Source organism: Drosophila tropicalis, unplaced genomic scaffold (genome assembly GCF_018151085.1).
Source record: "Drosophila tropicalis isolate 14030-0801.00 unplaced genomic scaffold, ASM1815108v1 contig_158, whole genome shotgun sequence".
Classification (NCBI taxonomy): Eukaryota; Metazoa; Arthropoda; class Insecta; order Diptera; family Drosophilidae; genus Drosophila; species Drosophila tropicalis.
The window spans coordinates 744,581-765,720 of record NW_027172602.1 but is presented as its reverse complement, the minus strand read 5'-3'; the positions used below and the strand labels follow the sequence as shown (position 1 = coordinate 765,720).

The 21,140-nt window shown below is 44.1% G+C and overlaps 3 protein-coding genes across 8 annotated transcripts in view; 2 read left to right on the top strand and 1 right to left on the bottom strand.

Annotated features, from left to right (window-relative positions):
* Positions 1-15,830, top strand: part of mgl (megalin) — a 145,506-nt gene extending 129,676 nt beyond the window's left edge. The window contains 10 exon segments of the mRNA XM_068300171.1: positions 107-2,395; positions 2,507-8,158; positions 8,230-8,441; positions 8,506-8,912; positions 9,152-10,659; positions 10,726-11,038; positions 11,100-12,567; positions 12,569-13,287; positions 13,352-13,602; positions 13,669-15,830. Of these exon segments, the coding sequence (XP_068156272.1) occupies positions 107-2,395; positions 2,507-8,158; positions 8,230-8,441; positions 8,506-8,912; positions 9,152-10,659; positions 10,726-11,038; positions 11,100-12,567; positions 12,569-13,287; positions 13,352-13,602; positions 13,669-13,874 (13,025 nt within the window). The 3' untranslated portion in view covers positions 13,875-15,830.
* A 729-nt stretch (positions 15,831-16,559) lies between these two features.
* Positions 16,560-18,060, bottom strand: BCL7-like (chromatin remodeling complex subunit BCL7B-like protein). The gene is made up of 2 exons (XM_068302642.1): positions 17,464-18,060; positions 16,560-17,390 (listed from the first exon to the last, which is right to left on the bottom strand). The coding sequence occupies exons 1-2, from the start codon at positions 17,750-17,752 to the stop codon at positions 17,272-17,274; spliced, it is 408 nt and encodes a 135-aa protein (XP_068158743.1). The 5' UTR covers positions 17,753-18,060; the 3' UTR covers positions 16,560-17,271.
* Positions 18,061-18,344: 284 nt separating this feature from the next.
* Positions 18,345-21,140, top strand: part of Zdhhc8 (zinc finger DHHC-type containing 8) — a 29,313-nt gene continuing 26,517 nt past the window's right edge. For all 6 annotated transcript variants that reach the window (XM_068283623.1, XM_068283621.1, XM_068283622.1 and 3 more), the window contains exons 1-2: positions 18,345-18,947; positions 20,159-20,505. In XM_068283623.1, coding sequence (XP_068139724.1) covers positions 20,414-20,505 — 92 coding nt within the window. In that variant the 5' untranslated portion in view covers positions 18,345-18,947; positions 20,159-20,413. The remainder of the gene's footprint in view (positions 18,948-20,158; positions 20,506-21,140) is intronic.

Sequence of the window (21,140 nt, the reverse complement as noted above, 5' to 3'; positions counted from 1 at the left end):
AAGTATAAAGCGTTCAGTTGATCTTTTCGCACTAGAGATGAGCAACATTCGATAATAAGATCATTTAAACCAAAATACTGAAAATTAATTATCGTTTTGCTTACAGCAATTGCCTCGTGTCCTGCTTTGAGCTGCGAGTACAAGTGTGGGCCATCCCTGACGGGAGGTGTTTGCTATTGCCGTCCTGGTCAATCCCTGGCCCCTGATAATCGGACATGTGCCGATCTCGATGAATGCGCCGAATGGGGACACTGTGATCAACTATGCACCAACACTCTCGGCTCGTACAGTTGCCAATGCGCTCAGGGCTATACGCTGATCAATGAATCGAAATGCATTGCACCCGATGCGAATAATCTGCAATTGATATTCGCCCATGATCGTGCCATAATGCGAATGAAGGCTCACGGCGGTGATCCCCAGATATTGGCCAATGCCACAGCAGCGGCCGGCGTTGCTTTTCACTATGCCCGCAACACGCTCTACTGGTCGGACATCAAGACAAGGAAGGTGCAGTCCCTGCCTTTGGACCCATCGAATGGAGTGGCACCGCTAGATCAAACGCTGCCTGGTACTTGGGCTCCCGTTGCCTTGGCCGTCGACTGGGTGGGTGACAAAATCTATGTGGCCGACCTTGTTGGTCAAAAGATCGATGTCTTCGAGCTGAGCGGTAATTGGCATGCTGTCGTCTTGGGTTCCAATCTCACCAGTCCCGCCGACCTGGCTCTGGATCCGACTGCTGGCCTAATGTTTGTGGCCGATGGTGGTCAAGTGCTTCGCGCCCATATGGATGGTACCCATGCCCGTTCCATTGTCTCTGAAGCTGCCTACAAGGCCAGCGGTGTGACCGTGGACATCATTGCGAAACGTGTCTTCTGGTGCGATTCGTTACTGGACTACATTGAATCGGTGGACTATGAGGGTTCGCAGCGTGTTATGGTATTAAGGGGTCAGCAGGTACCCAGCCCATCAAGATTGGCACTTTTTGAGAACCGTATCTATTGGACGGATGCCACCAAACAAGGCATCATGTCGGTTGACAAATTTGAGGGTCCCAGCTCCATTCAGGTGACATACAAGGCCAAGGACATACGCGAACCGAAGGGCATCATTGCGGTGCATGCTCTTAGTCAACCACGTGTCTCGAATCCGTGTGGCAACAACAACGGCGGATGCAATCACATGTGCATAGTGACCGCTGTCAAGGGAGCACCCACGGGTTTGGGTTTCCGTTGTGCTTGCCACACTGGCTATCAACTACAGACCGATCTGAAGAACTGCAAACTAGTCCGCGAGTTCCTCATGTATTCGCAGCAGCGTTTCATTAAGGGAAAAGTTCTGGAGCCAGTAATCGAGGGTTTCAGTGATGCCATTCTGCCAGTGGTCTCACGACGTGCACGTTTTGTTGGCCTCGACTTTGATGCTCGTGATGAGTTCATCTACTATTCGGATGTCCTGCAGGATGTCATCTATCGGGTGCATCGCAATGGCACTGGTCGTGAAATTGTGTTGGCCTCACAAAACGAAGGTGTCGAAGGTTTGGCCGTTGACTGGGCCTCGAAAAATCTCTACTACATTGACTCACGCAAAGGTACCCTGAACGTGCTCTCCACCCGCAATGTAACACATCGTCGCACTCTTCTCAAGAACCTTAAGCGACCCCGGGCCATTGTTGTGCATCCCAATCGGGGCTATATCTTTTTCTCCGAATGGGACCGTCCAGCCAATATCACACGAGCGAACACTGATGGCAGCAATTTGCTTGTCTTCCGCAATGTTACATTGGGCTGGCCCAATGGATTGTCCATTGATTTCAAAGAAGATCGTGTTTACTGGTGTGATGCTCTCTTGGATCATGTCCAGCATGCCAGCCTCGATGGTACGGATATCAAGACGGTGAACTCACGCCTGGTGCGTCATCCCTTCTCCATTGTCATACACAACGATTGGATGTACATAACGGATTGGCGCTTGGATGCCATCATCCGTTTGCATAAGCTTACGGGCGAACAGGAGGAAATGATGGTGCGAGAGCCACAAACGAATCGTCTCTATGGCGTCAAAGTGTACAGTCATGAGGTTCAACGTATTGCTGAGACACAACCGTGTCATATGAATAATGGTGGTTGTCAGAAGATTTGCTTTGCCGTCCCGATTGCTTCAAATACCACAACGATTCCACGGCTTCAGGCACGCTGCTCTTGCCCGTATGGTGAACGTCTGGCCGAGGATCAAATGAGTTGTCTGCCCGATCCCAGTGCTGAGCCACCGGTTCAACCGTGCCCCAACTCATGGGACTTTACTTGCAACAATCAACGCTGCATACCCAAATCCTGGGTTTGTGATGGCGACGATGATTGCCTGGACAACAGTGATGAGGAACAGAACTGTACAAGTAAGTAATCCATGGTTAACAATTCAAACTTTTCCCCTCTTAAAACCAAAAAAAAAAAAGGCAAATAATTAAACATTTCAAATTTGATAACATTTTCTTTTCTACTTGTAGAACCCACCTGCGGATCGAACGAATTCCAATGCAAGTCCGGACGTTGTATACCTTTGAATTTCCGTTGCGATCAGGAGAACGATTGTGGTGATAACTCAGATGAATTGGATTGCGGCAATGTCACGTGTGGTACATCGCAATTTGCCTGTGCGAATGGGCGCTGCATACCCAATATGTGGAAATGTGATAGCGAAAACGATTGTGGGGACAGCAGCGATGAAGGTGAATTTTGTGCAGAGAAGACTTGCGCGTACTTCCAATTCACTTGCCCAAGGACCGGACATTGTATACCACAAAGTTGGGTATGCGATGGCGACGACGATTGTTTCGATAAGCAGGACGAAAAGGATTGCCCACCGATTAGCTGTCTGGCCAATCAATTCAAATGCAGCGACATGCGGCAATGTGTCGAAGAGTCATACAAATGCGATGGCATACCCGATTGTAATGATGGCAGTGATGAACTTGGCTGCCCATCAATGGGTCCCAATCAGTGTAATATTGACAAGCATTTCCGTTGCAAGTCGACTGGATTCTGTATACCGATAGCCTGGCATTGTGATGGTTCCAACGATTGCTCTGATCACTCAGACGAACAGGATTGTGGGCAGATAACGTGCGCCCAGAATTTCTTCAAGTGCAATAACACAAATTGTGTGTTCAAGGCCTACATTTGTGATGGCAAAGACGATTGCGGTGATAACTCCGATGAGGGTACCGAACATGCCTGTGTCCCGCCGCCCTTCAAGTGTGCCCACGGTCAATGGCAGTGTCCCGGAGTGACAGAACGTTGCGTGAACATAACCTCAGTGTGCGATGACACTCCCGATTGTCCCAATGGAGCTGACGAGGGCGAGGGTTGTGATTTGGCCGAGTGTGTCCATCAGACGGGTCAGTGTTCGAATTTCTGCCAGAAGACACCAAATGGAGCACTTTGTGTGTGCCCACCGGGCTCAGAGATAGGCGAAGATGGCTTCACCTGTGTGGATACCAATGAATGCGATCCCCCCGGCTTATGTTCGCAGCAGTGCACAAATACAAAGGGTTCCTACTTCTGCTCCTGTACAGATGGTTACATACTCGAACCGAATAAACATACCTGCAAGGCTGTCAATCACACAGCCGCATTTTTGATAATCTCCAATCGTCATTCGATTCTGGTGGCCGATCTAAAGGAGCAAGGTCTGGAGCGGGTTCCCATCATTGTGGAGAATGTGGTGGCCACTGCCTCGAACATGCACACGGGCACGATTTTCTGGAGCGATATGAAACTGAAGAAGATCTCACGTCTGGATAGAGGCATGGAGCCGCAGGAGATTATAACGACAGGTTTGGACTTGGTTGAAGGATTGGCCTATGATTGGATTGCACAGAATCTGTATTGGTTGGACAGTAAACTAAATACCATTGAGGTGTCGGCTGAGAATGGTTCAAATCGCTTGGTTTTGGTTCGCGAGAATATAACACAACCGCGTGGCATGTGCATTGATCCTAGTCCCGGAGCACGTTGGATATTTTGGACCGACTGGGGAGAGAATCCTCGGGTGGAACGGATTGGCATGGATGGCACCATGCGCAAAACCATTATCAATACCAAGATCTATTGGCCAAATGGTTTGACCCTGGATATAGCCACGAAGCGTGTATATTTTGCCGACTCGAAGTTGGACTTTATTGATTTTTGCTATTACAATGGTACGGGACGGCAACAGGTCCTGGCCAGAAGCCATTATTTGCTACATCCGCATTCGTTGTCCCTGTTCGAGGACACTCTCTACTGGACAGATCGTCAGCTGAACCGAGTGCTGTCGGCAAATAAGTTCCGCGGCAAAAACCAGACAGTTGTCTCCCATTTAATAAGTCAACCATTGTCCATTCACGTCCATCATGCATCATTGCAACCGATGCATCCGAATCCGTGTGCCCAGGCCAAGTGTCAGCATTTGTGTCTGCTAAGTCCTAGTGCCACGGAGGGCTATTCGTGCAAGTGCAAGCCAGGCTATAAGCTTCTCAGCGAAGGACGTTGCATTGAGGAGGAGAATCCCTATTTAATGGTGGTCAAGGGCACTCAAATTGTGGATCTGCCATTGAATGGAGGCGATGCTCGCGCCGGTGCTTTGGCCCCAGTCATTGGCATCGAGAGTAGCACCGGTCTGGACTTTGATCGCAAGGGTGAGACTCTGTATTGGGTGCAGGGACGGGAGGATGATGATGAGAATTGCACAATTTTCACCACTCCATACGGCGGCGGCAATAAGACACTGTTCCTTGGCATAGACAATGGCATTGTGGGTGCTCCCTATACCATAGCGTTCGATTGGCTGGGACGTAATCTGTATATTGGCAATCGTGTGGCCAGCAATATTGAAGCTGTGCGGGTCGATGGTAAACAGAGATATCGCACTGTCATCTTGGCCAACGATGGCAACGCCAATGCCGTTTCGAAGCCTAAACAACTGGTACTCGATCCCAGCGACGGTAAACTCTTCTGGATCGATGAGGGAGTGCTTGAGGTGCCTGTCAAAATCGGTCGCGTTAATATGAATGGTGAGGATGCAAAGGTATTGAGGGCGGATCTAAAGCATCCGGAAAGCATTGCTGTCGATATTGAAAAGAAGACTATATACTACAGTACCAAAGCTCCGGCCTCAATATGTTCCATGGACTACAATGGAGATGATCATACGATTATATTATCTGAGGATCAGGCCATATCCCGTCCTCGTAGTCTTGGCATACTTGATCATCGTCTCTACTATCTGGATCCGGTCTATGAGAAGATCGTGCGTGTTGATTTGCCACGAGGCGACAATCCAAAGACCATAGTGGACAATGAGCCAGATTTGCGATCGATGATGATCTACAAGAAACGTGCTCTGATGCAGCATCCCTGCCAGACAGGCAACGGCGGCTGCAAACAGCTCTGCATTCCCGGACCTGCGGCAACAAGGACCTGCGCCTGCGGCATTGGCTATCGCAAGGATAACGAAATCAATTGTGTGGCATATAAGACATTTGCCGTTGTCTCCCAACTGGATATGATACGTGGCTATAGCTTGAGTGACAGCTCCGAGGCAATGGTGCCAGTCAGTGGACCAGGACATCATATACTCCATGTGGATGTGATGTATCGCGAGCAATGGATCTATTGGGCGGAATTCAATCGCGGCTATTGGAACGGCATCTTCCGTTCGCGACCCAATGGCACCGATCTGCAGCATGTGGTAAAGGATGGCATCGGTAGCAATGGCATTAGAGGTCTGACAATCGATTGGGTGGCTGGCAATATGTATTTCACCAATGTCTATCCGCATGAGAACTATGTGGAAGTGTGCTGGTTGGATGGTAGCAATCGCAAAGTCTTGGTCAAGACTACGAATGATGCGCCACGTGAGTTGGCTGTGAATCCCATTAAGAGGCTGCTCTATTGGATCGATTATGGCCAGCATCCACGCATTGGCAAGGCCCTGCTCGATGGCAAAAAATGGACACCATTGGTAACCTCGGGCATATCATTGCCACGTGATCTAACCATTGATATGCAAACCCATGATGTCTATTGGGTTGATTCGAAATTGGATACGATACAAAAGATATCCTACAATGGTGTCAATCGCAAGGTCATACGTCGGGACTTACCCAATCCCATGGGCATAGCCATCTATCTGAATGATGTCTATTGGGTCGATAGGAATTTGATGACTGTCTTCAAGGCCTCCAAGCTGTATGGCAACGAAACCGAGGTCACCAGAGTGCGCACCAATCTGGAAAAGTTGCGTGACATTGCCATCTATAATATCAATAATCAACCCAATGACGATAGCAATCCATGCGCCCATTTGGGTAATGGAGGTTGCGATCAGCTGTGCTTCAGCTTCCCACCGGATCCAGCAAGCACCACGGGACGTAACTTCCGCTGCGATTGTGCCACTGGAAAGTTGAGTTCCGATGAACGCAAATGCGAATCGGTCAACGAATATTTGGTCTTTGCCACACGCACTGAGATCAGGGCCGTAAATCTGGATCCCCATTCGACCGAGGTACCATTTACTCCGCTGACAAATCTCACCAATGTTGTTGGCTTGGACTTTGATTTCGCCGACAATCGTATGCTGTACACCCAAATACGTCCGTGGGCCAAGATAGCCTACACGAAGGCCAATAAGCCCAGCTATTCCGATATCAATGTGGTCCTCAACAAGGGCATCAATCCTGAAGGCATTGCCTATGATTGGACTCAGCAGAAGATATATTGGACAGACAGTTCGAATAACTCGATTTATGCAATGAATCTGGATGGCAGTGAACTGGTAATGATTGCCCGTGTGGAACGACCACGTGCCATTGTCCTGGATCCATGCAACGGCACTTTGTTCTTCACCGATTGGGGTCGTTTTGGAACATCTGGCAAAATTTTCCGCACCACCATGGCAGGTTCGCTGAAGCGAGCCATTGTCGACAAGGATCTGTCCCAGCCCAGCGGTCTGGCCATTGACTATGATGAACGAAGACTCTACTGGACCGATGCGGTGCGCGAGAAGATTGAACGCTCCGATCTGGATGGACGTAATCGTGAACTGCTTGTGGCAGCCACCATTTATCCCTTCGCCATAACTGTCTTTAGGGATTACATATACTGGACCGATTTGCAATTGCGTGGAGTCTATCGGGCCGAGAAGCATACGGGAGCCAATATGGTGGAGATGGTTAAACGTCTGGAGGACTCACCGCGTGACATACGCATATATAGTGCCGATCGACAGAAATGCAATGTAAATCCGTGTCGCATCAATAATGGCGGCTGTGCCCAGAGCTGCCATCCGGCGCCGAATGGCAAGGCCGAATGTAAATGCGATGACAACTCCAAGGTCGTTAACGAGGGACGCATGTGTGCGCCGAGGAATAATACCTGCGAGTCCAGCAAATTCTATTGCCAGAATGGTAAATGCATATCCCGAATGTGGTCCTGCGATGGCGATGACGATTGTGGCGACAACTCCGATGAGGATCCCAACTATTGTGCCTATCATTCATGCTCGCCCAATGAGTTCCGCTGCAATAATGGTCGCTGCATATTCAAGTCATGGAAATGTGACCACGAGAACGATTGCAAGGATGGCTCTGATGAGGTGGGATGCAGCTATCCGCCGTGTGTGGATGGTGAGTTCACCTGCGGCAATGGTCGGTGTATACCACAGACTCAGGTGTGCAATGGAGTGAATGACTGCAAGGACAATGCCACATCGGATGAGACCCGCGAACGTTGTCCCATGAACACCACCTGCCCAGCCAATCATCTCAAGTGCGAGAAAACGAATATCTGTGTGGAACCCTATTGGCTGTGCGATGGTGACAATGATTGTGGCGATAACTCCGACGAGGATCCATTGCATTGTGGCCAGCGTACATGTCCCACAAATAGTTTCCGTTGCCCCAATCATCGTTGTATTCCGGCCACTTGGTATTGTGATGGCGATGACGATTGCGGCGATCTGGCCGACGAGCCGCCAGATTACTGCAAATCCGAGGGGCGCACCTGCTTCGGTGATCTCTTTACCTGTGACAATGGCAACTGTATACCAAGGATTTATATATGCGATGGCGACAACGATTGCCTGGATAACAGTGATGAGGACAATAGGCATCAGTGCAGTAAGTAACCCATCCGTTCCCTATTCACCTCTCCATCAACTCTCTAACCAATGTCCAATTAATTCACTTAGACGATCGTAAATGTGACGAGGAAACGGAATTCACTTGCGTCGAGAACAAATCCTGGCAACGTGCTCAATGTATACCCAAGAAATGGATATGCGATGGTGATCCGGATTGTGTGGACGGTGCCGATGAGAATGCAACACTTCATAATTGCGCCACTCCATTGCCATGCGGTGAAGAAATGTACAGATGCGGCAACGGGCGTTGCATCAATAAGGTAAGCTAGTGCCATTGGGAATTCATTTACCATATATCATCATCATATTCAAAACCCCTTCCAGGGATGGCTTTGTGATCATGACAACGATTGTGGCGATGGCACCGATGAGGGCAAATTCTGTAACACCAAATACAAGGCATGCTCAAATCAAGAGTTCACCTGCCAGAATTTCAAATGTATACGCAATCAATACCGTTGCGATGGCGAAGACGATTGTGGTGATCATTCGGATGAGGTTGATTGCAAAAAGGATAATACCACATGCCCGCAAGGACAGTTCGCCTGTACGAATGGCCAGTGTATTGATTATAGTCTCGTGTGTAATAAAATTCCCGATTGTGCCGATGAGTCCGATGAGCCAGCCCACTGTAATGTGGATGAGTGCGCTAAAGTGGAGATCAATCAATGCGGACACAAATGCGTGGATACCTTGACGAGTTACTATTGTGACTGCAACGAAGGATACAAGTAAGTATTGCAATAGTATTTAAAACCATTCACAAAAGGATATTAGTTCGGGAGTGTTGAGAAAAGCCTTTAAGGTCAGCATCAACAAAGTTCCTTAGGTTTCTGTTTTCATTTATGTTAAACAGAGTCCTTCAGGTTTTACTTTCTTCCTTGTTGATGAATGTTAAGAGTTCGTAAAGGTCTAATGGTTGATACTATATGAAATGTTTTGCAATCTCTTTTCCCCCTTTCTCCTAAAGACTTCTAGCCGATGGCAAAGCCTGCGCTGATGTGGATGAGTGCCTTGAGCAACCTGGAGCCTGTTCGCAGCATTGTTCCAATACTCCTGGCAGCTTCTATTGCAAATGCGATGAAAACTACTATGAACGTCAGAATGATGAGCACACATGCAAACGCAAGGATAATATTCCACCCTGGTTGATCTTCACCAATAAGTATTATGTGCGCAATATGTCTGTGGATGGCCATCAGTATAATTTGATGCATCAGGATCTGATGAATGTGGTTGCCCTGGACTTTGACATTAGAGATCAGTACATGTATTTCTGTGATGTGACCGCCAAGACAATATTCCGGGCCAAATACACAGATCCACAAGTCGATGAGACGCCCCCAGAACGTGAGGCAATCATACGTCACGATTCGCATGGCCTTGAGGGCATAGCTATCGATTGGGTTGGCCGTAAACTATATTGGCTGGATAGGCATTCGAAGAATCTGGATGTTTCCGAACTGGATGGCACCAAGCGTAAGACATTGCGCAGCGGTGTGGTCGATCCTCGTGCAATTGTTGTGCATCCGGGCATCGGTTATTTGTACTTCACTTCGTGGCATCTGCAGGCCTACATTGCCAAAATGGGCATGGATGGTTCGAATTTCACACGCATACTTAACTGGAATGATGGCATAGCCTGGCCGAATGCCTTGTCGATTGATTACTTCACCGATCGTATCTATTGGGCCGATGCCCATCTTGATTATGTGGCATACGCCGATTTGGAGGGACGTCATCGGCACAAGGTCTTAACGGGCAATCAGGTGCCGCATGTCTTTGCCTTGAGCCTCTTCGATGACTATATCTACTGGAGTGACTGGAATCTAAAGGCCATTGTAAGGGCCAATAAGTTCACTGGTGCCAACTACACTGTACTTAGGAATACAACCCACCGACCCTATGACTTGCATATCAATCATCCCCTACGACAATTGCCCTACACCAATCCGTGTGGCACAAACAATGGTGGTTGCTCCCATCTCTGCCTCATAGCCCCACCACCAGAGTCCACCTACTTGAATATCGAAGGGTATATCGAGGAGGGAGCACCAATCTTTAAGTGCGCTTGCCCGAATCAATTCCATTTGGCTGGTGATTCAAAGACGTGCATTGCCAACTGTACGGCAGGACAACATCTTTGCGGTGGCTCGGATGAGAAATGTATACCATGGTTCTGGAAATGTGATGGCGAAAAGGACTGCAAAGATGGCAGCGACGAGCCTACCACATGTGCTCCACGACACTGTCGAGCTGGCACCTTCCAGTGCAAGAACACCAATTGTACCCCATCCGCCACGATTTGTGATGGTGTCGACGATTGTGGTGATGGCAGTGATGAGCAGAATTGTGATCTGCCCTGTCCGCTCTCCGATTTCAAGTGTAAATCAAGTGGTCGTTGTATTCTTGATAGTTGGCGCTGTGATGGCGATGCCGACTGCAAAGATGGCAGCGATGAGGATCCAGCAGTTTGCAGTAAGTATAAAACAATCGGATCAATCCAAATGAATGGAAATTAACCCACTTTCTCTCGTTTGTTAGATAAACGTTCATGCGATCCCCACACTGAATTTGCCTGCAAGAATGGTCGTTGTATACCCCAATTGTGGATGTGCGACTTCGATAATGATTGTGGTGATGATTCAGATGAGCCTGCCTATATGTGCCGTCAACGTAATTGCACCACTGGATGGCAACGTTGTCCTGGCCAATCGAACTATCGTTGCATACCCAAATGGTTGTTCTGTGATGGCAAGGATGATTGTCGGGATAATAGCGATGAGTTGCCAGAAAATTGTCCCAAATGTTCCTCAGAGACGGACTTCAAGTGCGGCAATAATCGTTGTATACCCAAGTGAGTAGCAATTACTTCGGATGATGATGATCTGGTTAACTGATTTCTTATCCTTTTGTAGACAATGGATGTGTGACTTTGCCGACGATTGTGGGGATGCCAGCGATGAGAACGATGCCATTTGCAAGGGACGCTATCGTGAATGCTCTGAATCCGAATTCAAGTGCGGCAATGGCAAATGCATATCGTCACGTTGGCAATGCGATCACGAGGACGATTGCGGCGACAATTCGGATGAGATGAACTGTGAGGGCTATCAGTGTAAGAACGGTACATTCCAGTGTGCCTCGGGTCATTGTATTGCCTCGTATTTCCGTTGCGATGGCGATCGCGATTGTCGCGATATGTCTGATGAGGTGGGCTGTCCGCCCAGATTCCCGGGCGGTCGTTATTGCCCAGAGTCGAGGTATCAGTGTTCAAACAATCTGTGTGTTTCCCTCTCGGATCTCTGCGATGGCACCGACGACTGCGGCGATGGCAGCGACGAGGATCCCAGTGTGTGCAGTGACTTCAATTGTGATACCTTGCGTCGCTTCCAGTGTGCCAATCACCGGTGTGTGGCCCGCTATCAGATCTGCGATGGTGTGGACAATTGCGGCGATGGCAGCGATGAAAACAACATGACATTGTGTGCCACCAAGCAGAAACCTTGCGACATGTACACCCAACATCCGTGCGCCAATAAGAAGTGCATTGAGCGTTCCCAGGTCTGTGATTTCTCGGATGATTGTGGCGATGCCAGCGATGAGTTGGGCTGCCATCACACGAGCAGCTGCTCGGAACAGAATCGTGGCGGCTGCCAGCATCATTGTCACAATCTCACTGAGGGTGGGTACATCTGTACCTGCTATCCGGGCTATATAATCGCAGCGGACAACAAGAAGAAGTGCGTCGATGTCGATGAGTGTGCCACCAGGCAGCATACGTGCTCCCATCAGTGTCACAATATGAATGGCACCTATTCGTGTAGTTGTCGTGAGGGCTTCCGCCTCTCCGATGGAGCCAGCGGCGTCTGCAAGGCCGAAAAGGACGATGTGATCCTGGTCTATGCCAATGGACCGGAAATTCGTGGTTTGGATCTGCAAAAGCAAGAAGATTTCGATGTGGTGGCGGCTGAGAAGCGTATCGAAGCCTTGGACTATGATGCCCAGCAGCAGATTGTCTTCTGGGCGGATAGCTATGACAAGACGATTAAGCGTTCGTATATGGTAAATGCATTGGATGGCCAGGCCAAGATTGGGTTCGCACAGGATCTGAATATGAAGGGTGGCTCGAAACCGACAGCAGTCGCCGTCGATTGGCTAGCCTCAAATCTGTATTGGACCGAAATGGATCGCACGGGATCAAAGCCACGCGGACGTGTGATGGTGGCCAAAACAGATGGACGCTATCGTCGTTCCATAGTGAATGCCGGTCTCGAGGTGCCCACCTCGATTGCTGTCAATCCACAATTGGGCCGCATCTATTGGGCCGATGCTGGTTCGGCACCCAAAATCGAAGTCTCCTGGATGGATGGTTCGAAACGTCGTCCCCCTGATAACAGAGCAAATACGCCATCCGGCTGGTCTGACCATCGATTATGCCCAAGATCATATCATCTATTGGGTGGACACCAAACTGAATGCCATTGAATCGATGCGTGCCGATGGCTCGCGTCGCAAGGCCATCATCAAGGGCGATCAATTGCGCCACCCCGTTTCGCTGGATCTGTTTGAGTCCAACATGTACTGGGTGACACGTGACACTGGGGAACTATTGCGTCAGGACAAATTCGGACGCGGTGTCCAAGTGGTTGTTCATCGTAATCTCGTCAATCCGTCCGGCCTGAAGGTCTATCACGAGAAGCGTTACAACACATCGCTACGGAATCCGTGCTACGAATCCAGCTGCTCCCATCTCTGCCTCCTGGTGCCCGGTGGTCACCGTTGTGCCTGTCCAGATTCGTCCGGCCCATTGCCCTCGCATCGCAGCACCTACGAAGCCATTTGTGATGCAGCCGCCGAGAGGCCACGACCAGCGCCCCGCATCTGCCCATGTCAGAATGGTGGCCTCTGCAAGGAGGATGACCGCGGTGAGCTCTATTGTGAATGTCTGCCCGACTTCAAAGGTGAACATTGCAATCACAGTGCTGCTGGAGCCTTTGGACATGGCGGTGCCAATGTCACGGCTGTCGTAATGGCCATAGCCCTCATTCTACTGGTAATGATGACGGCAGCCGGTGCCTGGTATATAATACGTAAACGGCCATTGTATGTACTTCTAATAATAGTTATGCGATTGTGTTTTTAACTAAACTGGGATTCTCTTTTTTAGTGGCAAATTGGCACGCATGCCCGCCATGACATCATCACAGAGCGTCACCTTCCGGCATGGCTCGAATGTGGAATTCAATGAGAGCGGCTTCCCGGGAGCCTCGGCGCCCAGTGCTGGCGGCGATATGGCGCCCATAGAGGGCTATAATCTGCAAACAGTCAATGCGAATAAGGCTCGTGATTTTGCCAATCCCATGTACGATGCCGTACAATCGGGCACCACCGCAGATCCGGGCATGGGCAATGGTTCAGGTGAGTTGGGTTAAATACCCCCCCGAATGATTGGAATTTTCCTAATTTCCCTATATTCTTTCTCAGGCATTTACGATGTTCCCCAGGATCCAACGATCAAATCAAAATCGTCGGCAACATTCACTGAACCGGCATCAGCAATAATTGCTCCAAGCAGCATAACGCATAAATCATCACCACAATTGCAATTGCGTTCCCGTGAATTGGATCCATCGGCCGATACGGGCAAGGATACACAATATCTGGTGGAGGAGGATAAATCTGAATGCTGATATCAAGCCCAATGGGCGGCGGCAGCGTTAATCGACTGTCGTCGCCAACATCAACATCAAGAGCAGCAACAACAGCAACACCAACAGCAACAAGATGCCGGCCGGTCTGAAATGCAACAATTGGTGGCTGCCACACGCAACAGTTATCCATTGCAGACATAACACAGACTTGTCCTTCATCAGCAACATCAAGAACACCACCAACAACAGCAACAACAACAACAACAACATGGACCCAGAAAACATCACAAATCCTGGCTTGCCGGCAAAACCACCACCAAGGTGTAAAGAAAATCCAAACATATCCAAAATGAAACAAAACATTTTTGAGGGAGCGTTAAAAAAGCATAAAAAAAAAAACAAACAAAAAAAAAAAATAAAATGTTGCAATTATTATTATATAAATCTATATATATATATATGTATACCTATACACACACACACACACACACAGACACACATACAGACAGACAGAGAAACGCATAAACATTAGAATGGCCATTTTAGATAACTTTAGCCAATATCAAATTCCATTGCCAACTCAGACGAATTGAATATATAAATATATGCATATAGGAGTTCAATTCAATTCCGATATACGAATTTCGCAAAAGCAAACAAAATTAACTGTCTATACCATCTACAAACTTAATTTTTCCTATTGAAAAACGGAAATTTATTTGTTGCGCAATTTTCTTTTGATATTGAGTTATTTTCGGAAATCAAACATTAATTAAACAAAACAAAATCAAGGCCAGTCTAATGCCACATACAACATATACATATGTACACTAGGTTAGAACGGATCGGGCTTCAAGTCCGATATATATATATATATATATATACATATTATATATATTATTCTTTTGTGTTTCTCGTGCTAGTTGAAAAGTGAGCCAAGTCCATTATTATTGTGAGTTAGATAGAGAAGTCTGCTTCATATTTTAATCCTAGCATATCCTTTACCCTACATACACAAAACACCCAACACACACACACACACACACAATTTTTTTGAGAAAGCTATTTAAAAAGTTTTTTTTCCGCCAAAAAAAAAAAAAAAAAAAACAAAGAAAAATGCAAAGTGTAAAAAAAATATGGCATAGAGTATATTTTTCTGAATGCTAAATGACAATATTAAACTTTATATATATATATATATCTTATATATATATATATATATAATTATATATGTATGTATACAAGGCGACTATGTAATTATATGTGTATTTGTTAACAAAAAAAAAAAAAAAAAAAAACAACAAAAAAAACAGCCACTTCAAGCTACAATTTCTATATTTTTCTAACAAAAAAGAGAAAAAAAACGAAAAAAAGGACGAAAATATAAACAAAATGAAATGAGAACTAAATAGCAAAAGCAACAACAACAATATATATATATATACATATATATTGTAATTAATAATTTATACACAATTTTACAACAATTTATATATAAATATATAATTTTTTTTTTTTTTAATTCTGTTTGCTAAAAAATTCCATTTAATATGTACCATTCCATAGTTAGAGGAGAAGCTTAGCTTTTTCTTTTAATTTCCATTATTTTTCTCTCTTCTCTTTTCTGTATTGCATTTTCTGGCATTTTTGTCTTTGTTTTGTTTTTTTTTTTTTTTTTATATTGATTGTGTGTGTAGTTTATTTTTAAAATTTTATTTTATTTTTATTATTATTATTATTATATATATATGCATTTTTTTTTTTTTTTGTAACTTGTGCAAATCTGTGCTTCCTTTCTTTTAAGAGTGTTTTTTAGCATAAATTTTAGTGAAGAAAGAAATGAAAACTATGTAATGTCTATATATATACATACATATATATTTATATATAAATATGTATGTATGATGTGGTACCGATGTGAAAAGCTAATGTATATTTTAATGTCAAGCGAAATGATAAAGATAAAACGATGGATGGAGATAGAAAGAATGAAAATGATATGAAAAACCTATTTGTTGAAAGAAATTAATTTTTTTTTTATTATACAAAGAAAAAGAAAAGCTAAAACGAAGACAAACAACAACAAAAACATTCAATAAAAAATAATTACAAAAAAAAATTAAACTATTAAAGAGCATTCTAAAATTCTTTCCAGAACTAAACTCAGAATGATGACGTTAATAAAAAGGTTTAAGAAATTTTTACGCAGGATCTGCGATTTTTGTAGTGTCCTTACTTAGACACACATCGTGATTGCATCTAAAGGATTAAAACAAAACTATTGTAAACTATTAGAAAGTAATTTTTGCAAGTAGCTGCAAATTTGTGGCCCAATGATATTATGTATCGACTTTTAATTGCATACCTTGGCGGGCTATGCAACTTTTGCTTCTAAAACTTTCATAGCATACATTTCGGGGTTTAAGTTCAATGTAACAAAATCTTGTCGAATTGAAGGCCACATTATGGCCGAGATCAAAGAACTTTCTTCCTGGCCAAAAGTCATAGCATACTTATAGGCGGGGGATGCCAGCACCTATGAACTAAATAATAAAACTATTTCTTTTGTGTTCTTTTTGCAAATAGGTCAATTATATATATGTATATAATACAGTTTCATATAGAAATATCGACTGAAATGTTAGTCATAGCTGATTAACATGATATTCATTAAATTGATGGCGGCATGTTTCATCAAAATTGCCATATTATACAATAGATAAGTATAAATCGTAAATATTTATATATATTCTTTTATATGTTATATGCTTATTTTAAATTTAGGACTCGATAATTTAAATTTGCGGCTAATAAGTATTGTTTAAACTACGAGTACAAAACTTATTGAACCATTAAACAAATGTCGAGAAGGAAACATTATTTCTTGCTCTTAAGTAAGGAGAGGGAGTAATGAGGGAGTTTAAATATTTTAGCTTGATGAATCAAATAAATAAATTTGCTTAGCCTAGGTAAATCGAGCCTACGATTAATTCAGAGTTGTAATAATATTAAATAGCCTTAAGTCTTTCAATGACAGTGTGGGAGTAAGAAACGGGGAAAGCGGGGTGAGGACTCTTAACAACTAGCGAAACGAAAAGTAAATACACTCTTATCTTAATAAATTATGTACTGAATAATGCAATCTCTCCATTTATGAAAGACATTTCCTTCTGAAACTCTAGTCGCGCACAAAAAAAAAAAAAAAAAAGGGGAAAGTAATAAGAATAAATTGACGTCACTTAAATTAATTGTAAATTGATTGGTTAAAAGTCGTCATCGTCATTTGCATCGGGTCTACTGCGATTGCAGATGGATCTGGGTCTGTGTTTGGGACGGGTTCTGGATCTGAAACCGGAACTGGGACCAGAGTTGGGATTGCGGCTGCTTGTAGTGCTGGTACGGAGGTTAATGGCGGCGAGAGACATATGGGAAAGGGTTAATCACTCGTTTTCAGACGTTTTACTGGCCCATCGCTGCCTTGTGAATTGGAATCCTCGGAGAAGGGCATGCTGCTAACAAAATCAGCTCCCTGACTATCCGAGACTACGGAAAAACCTACCGAGAGAGAGAGAGGGAGATAGGGATTACTTCGTAGTGGCAGGGTAAAGTAAAATGTTTTGTTTATTACAGGTATTTGAATCCTCAGCTGTGAGACCCGCATAGCTGGGTGTAATTTGTGGCGGTGTGGGTGTGCCTTTCTGCGAATTCTCCTTGTCACTGAGCTTGTTACTTAATTGCAGTTTGGATTTCTTTTCACTGTTGGACGAAATGGGAACCCATTTGTAGATTTTCATTGTCGTATCGCTGATGGTGACCCATTTCTTTTCCCAATGGCGAACCTTATCCACCGCCTGCATCACACGTTTGATGTCATCCTTGGCCCGGCTTCGTGTCTCGGCGCGCACGCTGCGTGACATGGTGTGGCTGATGAGATGAGCAAAGGAAGGAGGCAAGAACTGATGAGTCTCTGAGCGGTTTCGCGGCGGCGGGGGTCTGGTCGACGGCTTTGATTTTCGGCGTCAACTAAAACTTCGGTTTCGTACTTTTTTTTCGTATTCTAACAGTTGGACGTTGCCAGTTTGCGGTCTTGCTTTTGCCTGCACAATCGGTTTCGATGACGCTTGGTCAATGAATTCATAAACATATAGTTATCAGATTAACTCTTGATAAAATCCTGATATCAGACGCGAACGAAAGCGAAAATTTTTTGACTCAGTGTTGGTAAACGCTCGATTCGGCAAATGTGCAAGAATAGTGTGACCAAAGTGTCCATTTCAATTACATTTGCATTTAGTATTTTTAGGTATCGCTTATCGTCGATATGCGATATCGTCTCTCGCCGATAATTATCGGTAATCGTAAGCAATTGTTTCGCCGCGCTCGATTTTTGAAGGCGAATGTTCAAAACATTACGGCGAACTGGCAAAATTTTACGGCGACTTCTCAATTTTGTGCAGCGAATTTAAAATTTTGTACGGCTCGGGCGAATTCGCCATGTTGTTGTTGTTTTTGTTGTTTTTTTTGTTTTCGAAGTGAGCGGACGTGTTGCGGACAGAAAGAAGAATAAGAGAAAGAAATAAAAAGAATAATTTGAAAAGGAAGGAAAATAATTGAAATCCATAAGAATCCTTGGTAAAATTACATATTTTTTTCGCAATTTGTGTGTGTGTGTAATGTGTAGTGGAAAACGGAGAAACGGCAATGGCTGCGACCGACAAATAAGCGAGAAAAAAACTATGCGGAACTATTTTTTTTATTTATTTTTTTCGTAATCTATACAACCAGAAATATGCATGATTGTTGTAATGTAGTGCAAATGAAAAGTGTATTTTATTGAAATGTGCGCATTTGGCGATTGAGAATTGCAAAAGCAAAGCAAAAAAAAAAAAAAAAAAGTTCAAGCGACGCCGCCGAAAGAAAATATAGCAAAAAAAATAAGAAAAAAACGTTGCAGGCAGCAACAACGTGCGTGCGTGTGTATAGAAAACGAAACGGAACGAACGTGGGGAGCAAGAAGCGAAAAAGCATCGTAAACGGACTGAAAGCGGAGAGCGTGTGTGCGAGAGAGAGAAAAAGGAAAAGAGAAATAAAGAAGGCTGGAAAAATAAAATTGTATGAAAAATAGGGAAAGTCGCACAGACACAGACACACACACACATAAATGCTCTAGACCCTCGCCCCCTCCTTCTCTATCCAATACTCGATTTAACCAACTGGCATTAAAATTAACTGCAATGCGACAACAACAATAAACTTGGAGAAAAACTAAGAATAGTGTATACAAAAACAAAAAATTAAATTGAAAACCGTTAATTTTTGTTGATTTTCACGCACATACACACATACATATACACGCACACTCGTTTATACACGCTCTAATGCATATACACCCATTGTATATGTAACTATGTTTGTGTGTGTTGCTTGTATATGTGTGAGGTATGGGAGTTTCTGCAATAGTTTTTCCTAGCTTTATAAGAACCCCAATCAACAACAATATTTAGAGTAAGGGAGTGAGAGGTACATAGAGAGCTAGGCAGAGGCAGACACCTTATGATGCCGAGTTTTCGTTTCAAATTTCATTGAAACAAAGAAATACCGCACCTTGAGGTCAAGAAGCCGTTTTTTTTTTTTTTTTTTGAGGGGTGGATATCCTGTCGTGTAGACTCCCCGCGTAATTTCCATCGCTTTTACAGTAAAAGAATATATCTATGTATGTATTAGCAATTGGCGTCTGATAACAGTTTGCAATTAACTTGATCTAGCTTCAGAGAGAATTCAACAGATCCTTTGTGTTGGTTATCCTTTCCATACATATCTATATACATACATATGTATATATCGATTCGAAGTTCAAATTACATTGTTATCATTAACCGTTTCAAGGCGAAACTTCTGCCCTACCCTTAGAAACTTCATTTTCAACCATTTTAATGAGTAAAGGGGTTATTATTTTCCTTATCTTATCTTAAGTTAACTGATAGTCATTGAGTTTAGCCAAAAAATTTAAATTTTTTTGTAGTGTACCATGACTCAACATTTTATGAGCAACTAGTAGTAGGAGTTATAATATTTTATGTGACGATTCGCCGCGTTGACTATTGTACTTCAAAAGACTCGTAGTTCGACTGAATTGTTGTTGGATTAGTCGCGTTCGATTAACTTTGAAATAGAATATATCCCAAGTCTAAGGACATTCTGTGTGTGTGTGTTTATGTGTGTGTGTGTAAGTGTGTGTACGAATTGGTCGTTTCTTTGCAACAATTCTTTCTAATATATATTTTTTGTTGTTGTCGTGTTTTTGTCTTTTTGGATCTCCGCAGTGTGTCTCCCTCTCTCCTGGTTTTGTTTTTTTTATTCGTTTTTTAGTCTCCTTCTTCGATATTATTTCACGCGTCGCCGCTTCGTCTCGCCGTCTCTGTCTAGCCAACTGTATCGTCATCAACAACAACATCATCATCACGCATTTTCATTGCCAACAACAACAACAAGAATAGCAAGAACTGGCGCAACGGTCAACGACATTGAGAGAGAATACCAACAATAACAACTACACAACAGTAACAACAACAACAACAATGCCCAAATGTGATGTGAAAACCCGTTACATTCCTGCGACTTTCGCCTGGATTGTGCTGCTCCTGACCACATTTCTCTTCTTCTTTTATCCGTAAGTTTTGCCTTGCCTTTTAAAACTGTTCTTTTATTTTTCTAGATCTCTATATAGAGCTTATTTTCAAATGACCCAATTCGAATGATCGAAGGAGAAATTTATTAATCTCTCCCCTTGTCCCTCTATACTCCTTGCCCCTTCATATTAATCATCTGCCTCGCAAGGGCATGACTAAATTCCTTTAGCCATTGTCAGTTTTTGAAAAGTTTACTAAATAAGATCAATTAAATTTTGACCAAATTCTTTTACCAAAAAAGTGCCTTGGCTTTAAGCACCAGCAGTCCCATCCCCCTAACTAGCCTAGTCTCACGTTTAAGGATATCAAATGACAAACTGAAGAAGCTTTTGTGGTAATGGGAAAATACAAATTCTAATTCAATGAAAAAAGCTCAGGAAAATATTTGTGAAAAATTTCCCCTAAAACAGATTTTTTAACTTACAAATCATGAAAATATCCTTCTACATCTAGACCTGCCTCTGATTCTAGTTAACTTAATTATTTTCAAACATCAAAAATTATGCATTTCGAACGTTCTGAAGATAAGATGGGACAAGAGACCCGTTTTCAGGAATTCGCGTGTGAAACGAAACATAATATAAAAAAAGCAATTTCATAAAAAGAACCTTTTATT